The sequence below is a fragment of the Theropithecus gelada genome, chromosome 7a (assembly GCF_003255815.1).
Source record: "Theropithecus gelada isolate Dixy chromosome 7a, Tgel_1.0, whole genome shotgun sequence".
NCBI classification, from domain to species: domain Eukaryota; kingdom Metazoa; phylum Chordata; class Mammalia; order Primates; family Cercopithecidae; genus Theropithecus; species Theropithecus gelada.
This window is the reverse complement of record NC_037674.1, coordinates 38,510,183-38,528,168: the sequence shown is the minus strand read 5'-3', so window position 1 is coordinate 38,528,168 and position 17,986 is coordinate 38,510,183. Positions and strand designations below refer to the sequence as shown.

The window sequence follows — 17,986 nt, the reverse complement described above, 5'->3', positions numbered from 1 at the left end:
ATCAAGGAACAAGGAAGGAGAAAGGGGAGATGGGTGACTTGAGAAAGCAGTGAGTTTACGGGATATTCTATTTAGAATGAGGATGATTTCAACAGGGTTGAAAGCAGAGCAGAAAGGGCAAGCAGAGAACTAGACAGAGAAGACGGAGGATGGAGGAGAGGAGGGGAATGACTGTCAGGGCCAGGTCCCAGGAGAGTGGGAAGGTATTATTACATCAAGCATACCAACCAACAGGTTAGCACTGGCTCCTTGGAGAGAAGGGCGAAAGAAACAAGGAAAGGTGAAAATATCCAGAAACCAGAGATGGAAGAAAGGACACTGGGGAAGCACTTGTTAGGGAATAGGGGATCTTTTCAGGAAAATGAGGGGGAGAGGGGAGTCTTCTGCTATGATTTCAGTGAGACACCAACAGCTGGGACTTAAGGCGATTGCTATGGGCAATCAACTGCACAATCATTAAAAAAACATTTACTGAGGGCCTTCTCTGCACTAGGAACTGTACATATTTATGTGTGGCATAAATGAAGTTAGCAGGCATTTGCTACTATAGATAAATACTCTGGGTAAAAAAAGAAATGGGCTGATTTTATTGCTTTCACATCTAGAAAAAGACCGTAGGCAATAATAGGTGATAATTACACATCCTTTGAAGCGCATGTATGTGCTAATGGAGGAGATATCACTACTGCAGGAGCCCAAGAGTCATTCCTCAGAAGGAAATACATGGTGTTAGTTCACTTATTCCAAAAACAGATACTGTGTGCCTAAGCACCAGATAAAAGAGCTCTGAAGACGCCAGTCATAGTTCCTGTCCTCCGGGAGCTTCCAATTGGGTATGACAGGCCCTGAAAGCTCCTGCTCTTCCACCATGAAGGCACATTTCACTGCTTTTACTGCCCATGAACTAAACTCCCCATCACAAATCTGTATGTTTTATTAGAAAGTAAAACTCTCACCATCTGAACATTTTTTACAATATGCTTTTCTGGGTACATCAAAATTTTAGGGAACAGACTGGACCCGAGAGTTTCATGGCATGGGTTTTCAGTGCCATTAAACTTCAAAATAAACTCTCTTAAAACTGCTTTTAAAATTATAAATCAAATGTGTCACTTCTTATGAACCTGACATGTTTTCAGAGCAAAGAAATAAAATAAAATGTGTCACTTCCCTGAACGTAACTATAGTCAGAATAAAATCTGTCCTCCTTACACCGCCCCCCTTCATGCCCTTGTCCCTAGTGTGTATTTTTTTTTTTTTTTTTTTTTTTTTGAGACAGGGTCTCACTCTGTTGCCCAGGCTGGAGTACAGTGGTGCCGTCATAGCTCACTGTAGCCTCAACCTCCTGGGCTCAAGTAATCTTCTCACTTCAGCCTCCTAAATAGCTGGGACTACAGGCACATGATCACACCTGACTAATTTTTAAATTTAATTAATTAATTTATTTTTATTTATTTATTTAGAGATGGATTCTCACTCTGTCACCCAGGCTGGAGTGCAATGGCACGATCTCGGCTCACTGCAACCTCTACCTCCTAGGTTCAAGCAATTCTCCCGCCTCAGACTCCCAAGTAGCTGGGATTACAGGCGCCCACCATCATGCCCGGCTAATTGTTTTTGTAGAGACAGCGTTTCACCATGTTGACCAGGCTGGTCTCAAACTCCTGATCTCAGCTGATCCACCTGCCTCAGCCTCCCAAAGTGCTGGGATTACAGGCATGAGCCACTGTGCCCAGCCAATGTTTTTATTTTTTGTAGAGATGAGGTCTCCCTATGTTGCCTAGGCTGGTCTCTAACTCCTAAGCTCAAGCGAGCCTCCCACCTCGGCCCTCCAAAGTGCTGGGATTATAGACATGTGCCACTGCACCCAGCCCTCATCCTTGTATGAGAAAAAGTGTTAAAGGGAGGAAATCACACTTGATGTTCACTTATGCACATTTATTTTCCTAAATCTCTTGAGACAGTTTAAAGATGAAAAAGAAACTAACAGCATGTATTGATACTGTAAAAGTATGATTAATGACTTTTTTGAGATGGAAGTATCACCTTGATTATTAGGGAAAGAAAAACCTATTAACTAACTTTGAAGTTGGGTAATTTACTCCATTAAAATCAGCTTCCGTGTTTTAAGATTTAATGTATTGTTCAAATTCATGTATGCAAACAAACTCATTAAAATTCAGGAGATTTCACTCAGAAACTCACTGTACTTAAAATTCAGGGCCCTAACAGAGGGTATTGAACTAGAATATTTAAATGGAAACATTTGTCCCTTCTAGACAGGGTGTTCTACGCTGTTTTTTGTTTATGTTTTCACCCAAAGTAGGAATTCAAGATGCCCTGAGAGTATGCAGCAATTGGAAGAACTTGCTCCTTATATTACACTAACATGCTGCACCCGAGGTCACGGGCTGATTTTCAATGCCTCCTTACACCCGCTGATGTAGGGGATAATTATCATCACTCTGGGGATGAGTTTAAAGACAAATATTTCTAATTCTAGCTCTGTAAAATGCATGTAGTCCTAAACTTTATTAAGAAGTAATCTTCTAGAAAACTTACATTCCTTTAAGTAACCAAAATGAATGCTCCCGCTCATATTTTGTAGGGAACTCATGCTAACAGGTGCTTCTTATGTTACCTGGATTAAAAAAAAAAAAAAAAAAACTCTCACCATATACTGAGCCTGACCGCGTGATAGGCCCTGCGCTTCATTAATGCTTTACCACAGTACTTCATTCAACCTCCTCATGACAATCCTCTGCAGAGAAGAGGAACTAAGGGACCACGCAGGTTAAAAAACCACATCGAGGTCACCCAGCTGGTAAGGAGTGGCACCCACAGTTCACCCTGCACCGTACCACCTCCCTGAAGATTATGAATCAGAAAAAATACTTCTGAGTCACTGTTGGGATAGAAAAAAAAGAATGGCGGTTAAAAATGGATTCTGGAACTAGACTACCATTTACTAGCTATATGACCTTGAAAGGTTATTCAACCATTCTGTGCCTCAATTACCTCATTTGGAAAATGGGGATAACAGAACACAACTAAGACGCTGTTGAAAGAATTAAATGGGTCAATAACATTAAATAATGTTAATGTCTAGAATTTGGTATACAGTAAGCATTCAATAAATGTTAGCTCTTATTAAAATCAAGTGCTATAACAATGAAGCCCCCAAAGACTACCAAGGTTCTTATAGCTGTCTGGACCTACCCTTAGTGAACTAGGGACTGATTTCATTCATATGAATTTACACACACTTTTTGTGTGTGCTTCCCATGTGCCAAACATATCACATACACAGTAACAGCATTCAATTCTCAAAAAATAAAATAAAATAAAAGTCCTACAAGGGAGTTACTATCCTTCTCATAATAAAGAAAATGGCTGAATAATTTGCCAAAGGCTCTCAAACAGGAAGTCGTAGAATCAGAATTTGAACTTTGGAGTTTCTATCTCAAAAGCCCAAGTTCTGTTAGCTACACCATTATTTTGAGTCCTTATATCTACTTTTTCCATTTTGTCAGTGAGTCCATTGGCTATAACTTAGGATCACAGTTTGGACAGAGACTTTGTATCTAGTGTATCTAGCACAACATTTCCTTTTCACACATGAAAAAATAAAAGCCCAGGAAGTTTACTGTCGACTTGTCTGAAGTCATATAATGAATGTCTTCCATAGTCCCACACTGCCACTTTTTCCTCTCCGATGTTGGTGGCCTGCCTCCAAGAGGCCCTCAGCCCTGCTCCTAATCCTTTGGGGCCATAGAGAAACCAATGACCACTGCATAAATCAAGACTATAAAGACTAAGAGAGGGCTCAGAGACTTAACTATGAGGCAAGCTCATGCATTTTAGCAAGTGGACTCTTATATCAAAAGTTGAGTTGCTCGGGCTTCCCTACTTTCTGGATCACACTGGCATTACGGAGACTCAAACAAATCAGGTGTTCATCTAGTCTACAGTGCTACTGTGTCTGTGAGGAAAACTTTGCCAAATAAGGTTTTTACAAACAAAAGCTAGAGTAGATAAAATTTCACCCTCAAATAAAAGGACAGGCTGACATGAAGTTTAAACTTAACTTGCCAAAGGAAGGAAGCTCACAATTAAGGTAGCTGTTCCTAGCACTTAGTAGTCTAAGGCCAACAGTATAGAGCATAACAAACCAACAGTCCCCATGTGGACAGACAACACTGAGATTTCTGATATAATTAGCTTCTTTTTCACAAAAGAGTCAGATTCATAATTAAACTCTGTCCCCTCCTGTTCCCATTCTGCTGTACACATATTTGATTGCTTCCTAAGGGCCTGAGTTAGAAACCAGGAGACGGCCGGGCGCGGTGGCTCAAGCCTGTAATCCCAGCACTTTGGGAGGCCGAGGCGGGTGGATCACGAGGTCAGGAGATCAAGACTATCCTGGCTAACATGGTGAAACCCCGTCTCTACTAAAAATACAAAAAACTAGCCGGGCGTGGTGGCGGGCGTCTGTAGTCCCAGCTACTTGGGAGGCTGAGGCGGGAGAATGGCGTGAACCCGGGAGGCGGAGCTTGCAGTGAGCCGAGATCACGCCACTGCACTCCAGCCTGGGAGACACAGCGAGACTCCGTCTCAAAAAAAAAAAAAAAAAAAAAGAAACCAGGAGACAGCCCCAAATCATAAGTCCACTGACCTCCAGGGGCCAAGAGGGAACTTGATGCATGTTTGCATTAGCTATTACTCAGGTTTGTCCAAAGAGAGGTTGATTTCATCTTCCCACTCAACATACTGTTCAAGGGTTTGTTGGTCAGTTTTAATAGTTCTTACAGACCACTGAAAGGGACTGGTCCTATGGCTAAGTGCCCAACACACTGAGTCCCGTGGAAAACTCCAGCACCCGTTTTGAGAGGAACAGGTTGTTGCGGCTAGAGTACAGCCCAGAACTGAAGTGCAAGGCTCATGTGTTGGCCCCTCTAGCTTCTTACTTGATTAATCAAGTCAATTACCCTCTCAGAACTTTAGATTCCTTGTCTACAACAAGGAGATATCCATCTCCTTCTACCTTATACGATTATTGAGTAGTTTACATGAAGTAATAACATAAGTGAAAGTACTTATGAAAGTGAAAGTAAACCGCAAAGGTCCAAGTGAAGCGAATGGGCAAATGATGTTGTCTCTTAATGTCCTAATTGGCCTCCCCATATATGATCCTACAGTGGCTCCCTACTGCTCCAGGATAAAGTCCAGACTCTTGAATAAGGTTAGAAGCCCTTCTGCCCTCTAATGACTCAACTTCACCTCTTGTCAAATCCCCTACTTCCCTGAGGCTTCAATCAAACAAGATGTCTTCAAGTTCCTCCTTCAAGGGCTATGCTATCTCTCTGGTGGGCAGGAGTGGCTCTGCCCGGAGAGCCTCCCTCCCTTCCTTTCTCTCTTCCATTCTACACAACTAACTCCTCCTTCAGGGTCCAATCTGAGCTGAGACGTAATTCCCTCCTAGAATCTTTCCCCGACCTCTCCTCTGCACGCTTTCATAACACGTAGATTTACTCCTTTGTAGCCTTTTTCATCATTGTGCTAAAATTGCCTGGATACTCATTAACTCTTGCCCCTTTCAAAATTTTGCAGACCAAAAAGTGTTGAATGAGTGAATTTAGTGAAAATGATAATGACCTAATGTTTGGCATGAGTAGCTGACTGACAAACCAATAGAGTACCCCCACCCCCAACTTCATAAGCAAGGAGGAAAGAGGTTCTTGGAGATCTAGTTAAAATCTCACCCACCCCAGCCACTCCCTTTTAACCCTAAAGCAAAAGGCTAATCAAGGGCCGAATATGTACTTGCATCCCAGATCTCCTAGTCCAATTCCTTCCTTTTCTCCCACAAAATGTTGACTATGCCCAGACTGTATGCCAGACCATCAGTGTCTTTTCACAGCAAGAGAAATGAAGGCAAATGGGGTGTAAGAGAAAATAGATTTGAAATTAAAAAACAAATGCTCAATGTCAGGCTTTGTGTGACCTTGGGCAACTCCAATGCCTCTAGGCCTCAGGCCCACCATCTGTCAAATGGAAATTTAGCACCAGCAAAGGGCTTCCTATTATTTTAGACTATTTTTCACCTACCTCAGCACGAGGTTTTTTTTTTTTTTTTGTCTTGTCTTGCTTTTTCTTTTTGTGGTGACGCATGTCTCACTATGTTGCCCAGGCTGGTCTTGAACTCCTGGGTTCAAGGGATCCTCCTTCCTTGGCCTCCCAAAGTGCTGGGATTGCATGCGTGAGCTACTGTACCTAGCCTCATCATGTTTTATAGGAAGAAAATGAGACTATTTGAAAATGCTTTATACATTTCTTCTCAAATAAATAGTTTTACAATTTTCAAGAAGTTATTTTTCTGGGGATGTTTAGCTTTATTACTCAAACCAAAGCATTTTAAAGAATAGGATTCAAAAACATTAAGCAATCTCTTTAGTACAACAAAGATTTTAGCCAATTTACAAGATCAATACAGGCTTATTTGAATTAACTAATACTACTTCTTCTTCTGTCTTCATGTCATCAAAACACTAGCGTCTACCAGTGCAAAGAATCCTCATCCACAATCATTAACTGAAGAAAGAAAAGGACAAACCCTTTTATAGACACTGTTTGATTTCACAGACTCACAGAAAGCTGCAGCCAGAAGAGACCTGAAGACCATCGAGGCCTGCACTCACCCTTCATGATCAGAAAACAGTTTAGTCTGATGTTTTCAGGAGGGGCTTGTGCCATGAATAATTCAAAACACAAACCAATTTTTTGTCACAGGCCTACGTACTTTTTAAAATAAGAATTAAGAGATAACTTGAACAAAAAATGGTAAATCATATAATAAGATCACAACATAAATTTAAAATGTAATAGTGCTTATCAAAGTTGAAGGCTGGCCGGGGACAGTGGCTCACACCTGTAATCCTAGCACTTTGGGAGGTCGAGGCGGGCAGATCGCTTGAGCTCAGGAGTTCAAGACCAATCTGGGCAACATGGTGAAGCCGAGTTTCTACAAAAAATACAAAAATTGGTTGGGTGTAGTGGTGCACAAGAGGCCACTAATTCCAGCCTGATGACAAAGTCTCAAAACAAACAAACAAACAAACAAAAAACCCAAAGTTGAAGGCTGAAGGGCCAAAATGAAGACACAACTCTGATGATATTATATATACTTATATATGCATGTTTTTCAACTTAATTATAATGGAATTTTGTGTATGTTAAAGAAATTATTTCACTTTTTCCACAAATTTGTCATCCTTCTATAAGGTTGGAAATTTTCAAAATGATGTAGACAAAATAGCGAAAGGAACAACTCAAATTATTTTGTTTGTGGACAATACCCTGGTCTGTGTTCATTACTGGCTATGACTGAGACAGGCACCAATTTTTAAAAATTATCTAGTTCTAAATGTAAGAGAAAAATAGAAGTCAAAGGTCACTATTAATTCTCAAACTATTTTACAGAGATGTTTCTAACTCTTCACCCAGTAGTTTACTCCAGCTGCTAACAAAAGCAAAAAGAGACTGAACCAAGTAGCCAAAGAAACAGACAGGGGAAGGGAAATGTTTTCATTTTTCTCTTCCCAACCTAATCCCCTCTCCCTCAGTCTTGGTACGGGTGAGGTGCTAATGGACAGCGAAGCAAGAAAGTGGTTGGAGTCATTCCAAAAGGGGAAAAGTTGACTTTCAAAAAAGAATTGTTTTCCATGCTGTATCAAGATTTTACTCAGAGCTATTTAGAAGAGAAAAAGTAAATGATTCCTTGTTGAAAACCATAAACAGCGATCACATCCAAATTCATAAGTAATAGACAAATTACAGAAGGGTTAGTTACTGACATCTCACAACACAAACTCTTTTTTTTTGTAATGGATTTTGTGTATTCGTATGTATGTGTGTATAAGGAGATTAGAGTATGCTGCAATATCCATTCCAGATAAACAAATATTGCATAAGAAATGCATTTATAATTCTACTTCTAATATATCATCCAATACTTCACATGAAAACTTGACCATACATCTTCAGAGACTGTCCTTCCACTTTATACATCAGAATAACATCTATGATTTATTAAAATAATTACCGCCAAGTTCTTCGCCAAAATATGCAAAATTATAATGTGATATGGGAAGCCACGCCAGTCCTAGCTCTGCCAGCAGAAGGCCGTGCAATACTACATGTTGCTTAACAGCTCTGTGGATGGTTTTTATCATGATGAAGTGGGATTCCATCCCCAACTGAGCTGTTGCAAAGTGCTTTGAAATCCTGCAATACTGTCACGAGACCACAAGTAGCACCATTATCCAGGCTTTCTCAGAGGTAGCAAGCCTAAATATGATGAACATGATAACAAGCAGAGTGTTAGCACTTTCCCTGAGAGCCAAGAATTAAAATTCTGGGCTGAGGAAGATGGGAGCTCCCTGGAAAATGTCCAAAGTTGCAGTAACAGGTAAATACCAAAGTGCCTAGTTAAACTAACGCTAAATGCTACAAGTAGGACAGCAAGAAAATACTTTCATCACAGCTAATTGAGCTGCTGTGGAGAACCTGGTTTCCAAACTATTTCCACCACTTTATGTGGCCTCCCAAAGGAAGTCCCAAGCAACTAAGTAACTTTTTTTGAAAAGTAGATTTATTTCTTCCTCTAAGGACAATCATGTACCTACCTGCTTTCAGGTTCTTATTAATTCAACTCGAAATAAGAAAAATCCCAAAACACAAAACTGAACATAGGAAAAGGGCACCTCTCCAGACATACTATATCTAATACTTATTTACTAATATTACTAATACTGAAATTTAGCCATAACATATTGGACAGCAAATAGCTACCTAATCATTTTAGAACACAGCAAATGTGTAGGAAGTTGCCACCCTCCCTCTCTTTCCCTACTGTCCATGGCAGACATTAGAAATCCATCACAGCCCTCAGCCTTGCTGAGCTCAGATGGGACCTCAGAACTCAACAAAAAACAGCATTCCTGGCAGCCACTATCAATCCATCAGGATTGATATTTTTCATCCTAGCTTTGCATATTCCTCAACATACTACGCCAAAATATTGAAATGGGTCTTTAAAGAAAGCCACTGCAGCCAGGTGTGGTGGCTCACACCTGTAATGCTAACACTTTGGGAGGCCAAGGCAGACAGATCACTTGAGCTCAGGAGTTTGAGACCAGCCTGGACAACGCAGCGAAACCTCGTCTCTATAAAAAATACAAAAATTGGCCAGGCGTGGTGGCTCAAGCCTGTAATCCCAGCACTCTGGGAGGCCGAGACGGGCGGATCACGAGGGCAGGAGATGGAGACCATCCTGGCTAACACGGTGAAACCCCGTCTCTACTAAAAAATACAAAAAACTAGCCGGGCGAGGTGGCGGGCGCCTGTAGTCCCAGCTACTCGGGAGGCTGAGGCAGGAGAATGGCATGAACCCGGGAGGCGGAGCTTGCAGTGAGCTGAGATCTGGACACTGCACTCCAGCCTGGGTGACAGAGCGAGACTCCGTCTCAAAAAAAAAAAAAAAAAAAAAATACAAAAATTAACCAGGCATGATAGTGTGCACCTGTGGTCCCAGCTACTCCGGAGGCTGAGGCAGGAGAACTGCTTGAGACCAGGAGGCGGAGGCTGCAGATTGTCCCACCACATTCCAGCCTGGGCAAAAGAACAAGACTCTGTCTCAAAAAAAAAAAAAAAAAAAAAAGCAAAGAAAAAGAAAAGAAAGCCACTTCATGACAGTTTCAAGACTAATGATCATTTTTTCCCGTAAGATGAGAATAAAACATAACCATAAACATCAACACTACAGACATATGCTATTCCAGTGAGATACACAAGGGGTCTATATAAAAATATTTATATAAATTTTTTTTTAATAGAATTTGGCCTTATTCAAGCCAAACGCCTAGTCCAGGTCTAATCCACTCACTACCCTGTCACTCAAATGAGTGCTCGGCAGAACACAGACACAAACACAGCTCCATCTGCTAATTAAAAATGGGCATGAAACTGTTAACAGGCATCTGTTGCATTGTTTGAAGCTAATGGGCAGAGACAAAGCTGAAATGGCTCTTATAATGCAAACCCAGTGATTTCACTCATTTTCTATTTGGTATTTATGTTAGTGGGGGGTTGGAAGCTGGTGTTAAAACAGCTTATTATGGAGACTGAAAGATAAGTGAAATATCTTTGATAATCTAAAACAACCCTTTAAAACTGATTATGGAAAGATATATAGCATTTTATACTGGGGGAAGTAACATTCCTGTGTTAAGAGTCCAAATTAAACACTTTTCATCTTAACTCAAATATCATCTAATAATCTACAACATTGTGAAAGAGAAGAGTAACAAATTCAAGCTATGCTTTACAGCTCATATAGGGCTTTCACAATTCATCCCTTCATCCATTCATTCATCCAGTGTGTAGACATTTAATACAGGCCTTGGAGATTTAAAAGGTGAACATGACTTGATTTTTGCCTTAAGGAGCTCACAGCAACTCTGAAAGGTAGACATAGTATTCTTACACTATGTTATAAGAAACCAAGGCCCTAGAAGGATAACTGACTCCCCAAAGCCCACAAAGCTAGAAGAGCAGATGCCCCGTGGCTCTTAATTCAACACGCTATCTCCATAATGCCAAACATGCCAGTCCACTTCATCTTCCCGTAAAATGAAAATAACTTAAGGCTTTTTCATGTCAATACCAGCTCTGATAAAGGATCTATTTTAAAGTACTGGAACCAGCACACATCCTTGATGGCCATGCCTGCTTTGCAAGCTGGTAGCTCACAGGCGTCATCTAGCCCACAGACGTGTCTGTTTGGCCCTTACTGTAATGACTCTCACATTGTTTTTTGTTTGTTTCTATTAATTGCCCATAAAGTTCAATTTTTATGAGAAATTTTCAGCAAATCTTGAAATACGTGATGATTTTCCAGCATGGCAATGGTAAAGCTGCAAATAAAAATCAGCCACTACCTCAGAGAGGGGAATATATACAATCCAGGGTCCACATCACACCCTGCTGCTTCCCATTCTGGTCCACTCACCTTATTCATAGTTCCCACCAGACCCAATTGAGTTTGCAACCCCTAACCTAGGCAGTAAGAATCTACAATCTTACCTTGAATTTCCCTTTTTATGTTTCTATGGCTACTTGCATTTCCGAAGCTTAGCGATATCATACCCCACATTACTCGCCACCTAAAATCTACTTCCCCATCCTCACCCCAACCCTCTTCTCATGCTATGAAAACTCTATTCCTGCAAAATATTCTCAAGTAACAGTTCTAACACACACAGGAGAGCTGATGTCCAGAGCTAGGCGCAGACAGGAGGACCTAGACTAGAGCCGACCTGAGGCCGACAGCTCCCTACCCATCCACTTCAGGATCTATGGTTCTTTTCAGATTCAGTTATGGAATTCAATTCAAAAATATACTGCTAAATTTTTCTTTGTCCTCACAGACTATTTACCTCTAAAACAATACCTAAACCTATTTCCCTCCAGCTTTTCTCAGTGGATCCAAACAATCTCGCTGCTGTTGCCAAGAGAACCTCCTCCCTGACTTGCTGCCTGCAGAACAGCTGGTGAAGCTCTTCATTAAAGTACACATTCTTCAGACCGATCCATATTTGTACCCAAGACTTAGTTTCCCCATGTCCATCCTTTATATGTAGGAAGGCTTTTTTCATTCACTAGAACATGGATTGAAGAGATGAGTTTAACCCTTTATGATCAAGTATTAAATTCAACTTTTTCTGAACCAGAGTCATTATCAAAGCTATCGCTTAGATGGGAAATCTACTGGCAGCTTTGAAAGAACACAATGACATTAAAATAAGGCTTTATGTACAAAATGTTCAATTTGAACTTGCATGTTCCTTGCATATTTTTGTTTGAGAAGCTGAAACCAAGGAAAACAACTATGAAAATGAAAATCAACTTGCTCTACATATCTGGACTATGCTCAGCCAAATGTTGATATCATCTTGGATAAAAATGTAAATATGACAAAGTTTGTTTTTCAGTCAATAAGTCTTGATAAAAGCTTTGAAATGCTACCAACCAAAAACAGTTTTTAATTTTAAGCAAGGATCAGCAAACTTTCTACAAAGAACCAGTTAGTAAATATTTTTAAGCTTTGTGGGATACATATGGTCTCTTGTGCATATTGCTTTATTTTTTAACAACCTTTAAACAAATATAAAAACCATTCTTAGCCTGTGATCTGCACAAAAACAGACTGCAGGTCACACTTGGCCCATGGGCTATAGTGTGCCAACCCCAGATTTTAAGGAAAGTGAACCCAAGAAAAATATCCAATGTTACAGAATAAAATGTCTAAAAGTACTCTGATGAGACTAAGCTGCAACAATTACCAACATACCCCCATTCATATGATTTTATTAGTTACTTTATGTATGGAAGAAATCCTAATGATGGGATACACTTTCTTCTCCTAATCTGAAATTATAGACACAGAAAGAAAGGGCAAAGGACTACTATGCACTGAGTTATTCCAGTATAAAGTCCAACAGAACTCAGAGTCATTGTAGTAACATTTGCTATTCACCTGAACAGACCTGGCTAATCGAAATGGAAATGTCTCAACTTCCCTCACATACAGGCGTATGTGCAAACTCTACTTCTTCCCTGGAAAAGGTGATGACTTGAATTAATGCGGATAATCATACTGATTAGGAATAGTAGCAGCTCAGTTGTGAAAAGTGACACAGACTTGAATTTGGGGTTTCGCTACAGGATCTGCTATAATCAGCTGTGTAATTTTCAGGGTGTCAAACCTTCATTTTTTTTATTTATAAAATTGGGACAGGAATAAAGTAGATAATATCTAAGACTCTTCCTGCTATTAAGCTATGACTATACTAAATAGTGAAACCACTCAGGAAATACCTAACAGGAAGAAGAGGGCAGGGCAGGAGAGAGATGGCAAAGGGAAGAAGCTCTGATTGTCCTGTCAAGAGGACAGGGCTGGGTTATCTCTTTTTGTTCAGCCAGCACCTTTTTCTGTGTAGAGCCATTTCAAGATGTCGGTATGCCCTCATATCAATATTAAAATGCATCCATTTCCCATAGGAAATATAATCTATAGCTGACTGTATTATCATTCCTAGTTGTCTTTATGTTACATTTTACAGGCATTTAATTAAATGTGTTTTTGTTTGTTTGTTTGTTTTTTGTTTTTTTGAGACAGAGTCTTGCTCTGTCACCCAGGCTGGAGTGCAGTGGCGCGATCTCGGCTCACTGCAAGCTCCGCCTCCCGGGTTCACACCATTCTCCTGCCTCAGCCTCCCAAGTAGCTGGAACTATAGGTGCCTGCCACTATGTCTGGCTAATTCTTTGTATTTTTTAGCAGAGACGGGGTTTCACTGTGTTAGCCAGGATGGTATCAATCTCCTGACCTTGGGATCCGCCTGCCTTGGCTTCCCAAAGTGCTAGGATTACAGGCGTGAGCCACTCTAGCCAATTAAATGTTAATTATGATTACATAGGGTTTTTTAGAGCCAATAAAAAAAAATTCAATTTTCAAACATTTGAACTGAAAGGCGGGTTGGTCCTAGGCACTGGACCAATAATTTCAAATGGATAAAACATCCCTTCTTCATAGTTAACTAAATTATTGACAGATATCCTAGAAGATCTTCAATAAGTAAGATAAAATAAAATCTACCTTCCACCACCCCTCAAAGAGCAAAAAGAAAATTGAGGGGACCTGCGATATCGGAGAAGATAGCAAAATCTTATTTATTTACTTATCTATTTATTTTTTAGAGACAGATCTCGCTCTGTCTCCCAGGCTGGAGTGCAGTGGTGCAATCATAGCTTACTATAATAACCTTGAACTCCTGGGCTCAAGTTACCCTCCTGCCTCAGCCTCCTGAGTAGCTAGTATTAAAGATGTGCACCACTCCACCTGGCTAATTTTTTAATTTACTTTTTGTAGAGATGGGGTCTTGCTGTGTTGCCCAGACTGGTGTCAAACTCCTGGCCTCGAGTGATCTGCTTCAGCCTCCCAAGTAGCTACGACTACAAGCACACACCACCACGTTTGGTGAATTTTTGTATTTTTGTAGAGACAGAGTCTCGCTATGTTTCCCAGGTTGGTCTTGAACCTGGGGCTTCAAGTGATCCTCCCACCTCAGTCTCCCAAAGTGCTGGGTTACAAGTGTGACCCCAGCAATAGCAAGACCTTAGAGAAGTGAGAAGAAGAAAGTATCTGTGAGACAACTGTATCTGGAATCAAAATGACTAATTGCCTCCTTCCCTTCTTGATGACAGAACCCCTATCAAAACAGTGTCCAAAGATGGCAGATTCCCGTTTTTAAAACTACTAAAACTTTGACAAAGCAAAACTAAGACTTAAAATGTATCTTCATGGGAAGAAACAGACACCTATACATATCTACCAAAACACATACACACAAACCCCAGGCGTTAAGAAATGCATCTTTCCCGTATGACACAGAGCTTATCAAGTGTTGTCAGCAATGCTGTGGCAGACCTCATCAAAACCCAGTCAGAAAAGCACAGGAACTTACACACTTAGGTACTTCATGACTAGGGAGGAGACGGGCTGTCACCTCAATAACTTCAGATCACCTGGGAATGAGGTGAGGGGCATGCAGGGAGTGGCTGCTAGAGATGTCAACACCCAAAATCTATACTTGTAATCAGTGAAGAGTCTGTGGAACCAGAATGATGCTAACATTCACCTTATTTTCCCAGCTTAATTTTGACTGCAGAGCATTAGGTTTCAGGTACATAAATTCTGCTGTTTGAAGGCAGTGTGCTACCACTTCCTGTTGGAGCTCTGGGGCTAAATAAGAGGTACGGGATTTCCCCTCCTCCACGTCAACTGAAGACACAGCTCACAGCCTCTTTTTACCACATCCACCTCACAGAAAATATAAAGACCAAGATCTCACATGAGATTCACCTCCTTTTCATGTTCACTTCCTATTCTAATCTGTTTCAGAGCACTGGTTTTCATGCCTTCATAGCTGTCACCCTCCAAAGAACCTCATTTCCATCATTTTTTGAAATCCACTGATAGACTTGAACCCTTCAAAATGAAAAGTAATTTTTAAAAGGTACTATTTTAAAAGGAAGCAGACACCCTTAAAGGAAACATGGGACAAAAATTAAGGGAAAAACAGAAAATGAATAAAGCTATCACAAACAAGCAAGTTATCCAAGAAGCTTAACAAAAACAGCATCAGTGAGATTCACTTACTTTCAAGGCAGGAGATACTTCTGGGAGGCTCAAATACAGAATGGACAAAAGGACACCCACTCAACTTGTTAGAAATTATCCTTTACCATCTGTACCACAGTATGCATTCAACAATGAAAAGTCATTATTTGAGGCTTTGAAATTAATACCAGTGTCAAAAATTAACGCCCTTTAGTTGCTGTACCAGCAGCTACCACCAAATCTTAGGAATATACTTTAGAGATGACATTTAAAATCTGCTTTTTCAGAAAAGAAAAAGTCCCACTCAAGACTGACTGCCAAGAACTTGCAATTCAAACTTCCTTAAGCCCAGACATCATAACACCCAGGAGATTTTAGACCGTTCAAGCTATATGAAAGAAGCCAGAATGAGCAAACAAACCATAGCCTTTTCTAATACTTAAAGAGTGTTCTACACCAAATACTCTTTTTTAAAAAAAAGATAAATTATTTTTAAAAATACACAAATATTTAAACACACGTATTACCAAAGCACTAGCTCTTTATTATTTCCCAACCCAGAAATTCATGGGGAAATATGCTGTAAGAACCATATGAAAGATGCCTAAATAAGCCACTATTAGAGGCCAGAAACATCACCAAGACAACCAAAAGCTGAGATATTCTTAAGGTACTTAATTAACCTGCAGCTATTTAACAGGAGAAATGATGTTAAGGTGGTCACTTCTAAGACAGCTTAAAACCAGCTTTGACTTGGTCTTCAGTTTATGGTAAGTTAAGAGATTTTGTTACCTGAACACAGGGTCTTCCAGCACAAAAGTAGAAAGGACAGCTCCCAGCCAAGATCAGAAAGACTCTTGAATCAATTGGAAGTAACTTAGAGGTGTATCACATGTTGTGATTCATTTAACAATAATTAGAACCAAAGCAAAATATCCAGGGAGGCAGGTAGAACATAAGATCAATTCCTTGGCTGAGAAGTTGTTAAACATTCAAACCCAAGGATTTAAAATACTGAGAAGTCTTGCTTCTCAGGAGATCATAGTAAAGAGGTGAACCATATTTTCCTGACCACATCATTTCCAAAAGTCACCAATTCCCTTAACATCCATTAACACTCACAGAACAAATTAACGCTCTACAGACATTATTCCATCATTAGTCACATTTTGCTTTCTCCTGCACTTGATCCAAAGGAAGTAAAGAGAACATGGTAATCAGTTACTGGAGCAAGTCCTGCGCCCCACTACTTTCCATTTTCTCTCTTTTCCATCTCCTCTGTCTTCTCTGCTCAACCTCCCTTTACTATGATGTTGCTTCCTCTTTTCCTTTCTGTCTCACACCCAGATCTCCTTTACTTTCTCCACCAAGTATCCTCATTCCGCCCTCTGATCCCTTGAACTCTTCTTCCACCTACAATTTTCTTCTGCCCCCTCCTACGACATCTCGGTCCAGACCTCCTGTGGCCAGCCGTCCCCTTCTTCCTCACCTCCTGACCGCTCATTCCCCTGAATTCCCTTCCAGTTGCCTGGTTCTCACCTCTCTGTCCCTTGTGTCCTCTGTCCCTTTACTTCACATCCCTCTCATTGCCCCATCCCTCATTTCCCCCTTCACATTTCCTTCCTCTCCTGTCTTTTAATCCATTTGCACGTCCACTATACCCTTCTCTCTCTACACGAGATTTCCTGCGTCTTCCCCCAACACATTTTGTCCCTCAAAGACCCCTCCCTGTCAGTCTGCAAACCCTCTCGTTCCCCCAATACCCCTAGTCCTTGTTCCTCTGTTCCCCTTCCCCTTCCTTTGCCCCCAAGTTACCCCTTCGCCCTAGCCTCACGTTCCCGCTCGCCCCTCTCCCTCAAACGCCCTCGCCCCTCTCAGTGCCCCCGCCACCTTGCAGTTCCCGGGAACTCGTCTCCCGGGCTCCCAAGCGCCCCCCGCCCTCTCCCCGTCCCCTCGTACCCGCCCCCCAATTCTCTCCCCGGTCCCGGGCCGCGGCCCCTCCCTCACCGATGGTGGAGATGAAGGTGGTGTTGAAGGCGTCCTCTGAGAAGCGGAACAGGAGGCAGGTCTTGCCCACCCCCGAGTCGCCGATCAGCAGCAGCTTGAAGAGATAATCGTACGTCTTCGCCATCTTCTCGCTCCGGCCCTCTGACCGGGGAGCCAGAGGAGGCAGTGGAGAGAAGCGAGGAGGGGGCCGCGGGCGAGGGGGCGTGCCCGCCAATCCGCCGCTGCTCGCTCCGCCCCGCGCCCCGCCCCTCCTCTCAGAGAAGGCCTGCGCGCCCCTCCCCGTGAGGCCAATCCGCGAGGGCTTCGTCATCACCGCCCGCGCCCCGGGGCTTCATGGGACTTGTAGTTCCTCCCGGGAGCCTCGGGCGTGCCCCGCGCGGACTGTCCAGGCGGCTCCAGTGGATAAAAGACCTGCTATGGGCGGGGTGACAGGGTGGAGGCGTTTCCACCCGAGCTGGGAAGGGACGCCCCGTTTCGAACTCTGCTGGTAGAGCCGCCGGAACTTAACTTTGTAATTTCTTTGTGTGCGGGCGCCTTCCAAATCCAGGACCTCAGAATCAGAGCCCCGTAGTTCCCGCATCTCTTCCGTCGAGACCTGGAGCAAAGATGCTTTCTTTCCTTGGCGCTGCTGTGGCGCAGCCTACGGGTTATCTGCAGAGTGCATTATCCAGCTTCTCCCCCAGGCCATGCCCAGAACCACTATAACGCCCCTCCGGCAGCCCCTCAGTCACAGAGCTGAGA

The 17,986-nt window shown here is 42.0% G+C and overlaps 1 protein-coding gene across 3 annotated transcripts in view; it reads right to left on the bottom strand.

The window, feature by feature from the left end:
- RAB8B (RAB8B, member RAS oncogene family) overlaps positions 1 to 17,519 on the bottom strand; it is a 79,590-nt gene extending 62,071 nt beyond the window's left edge. The window contains exon 1 of one of the 3 annotated variants that reach the window (XM_025390399.1): positions 17,246 to 17,519. In XM_025390399.1, coding sequence (XP_025246184.1) covers positions 17,246 to 17,369 — 124 coding nt within the window. In that variant the 5' untranslated portion in view covers positions 17,370 to 17,519. The remainder of the gene's footprint in view (positions 1 to 17,245) is intronic. The other 2 variants (XM_025390400.1, XM_025390401.1) reach the window with 2 other exon arrangements.
- Between the last annotated feature and the right edge of the window lie 467 nt (positions 17,520 to 17,986).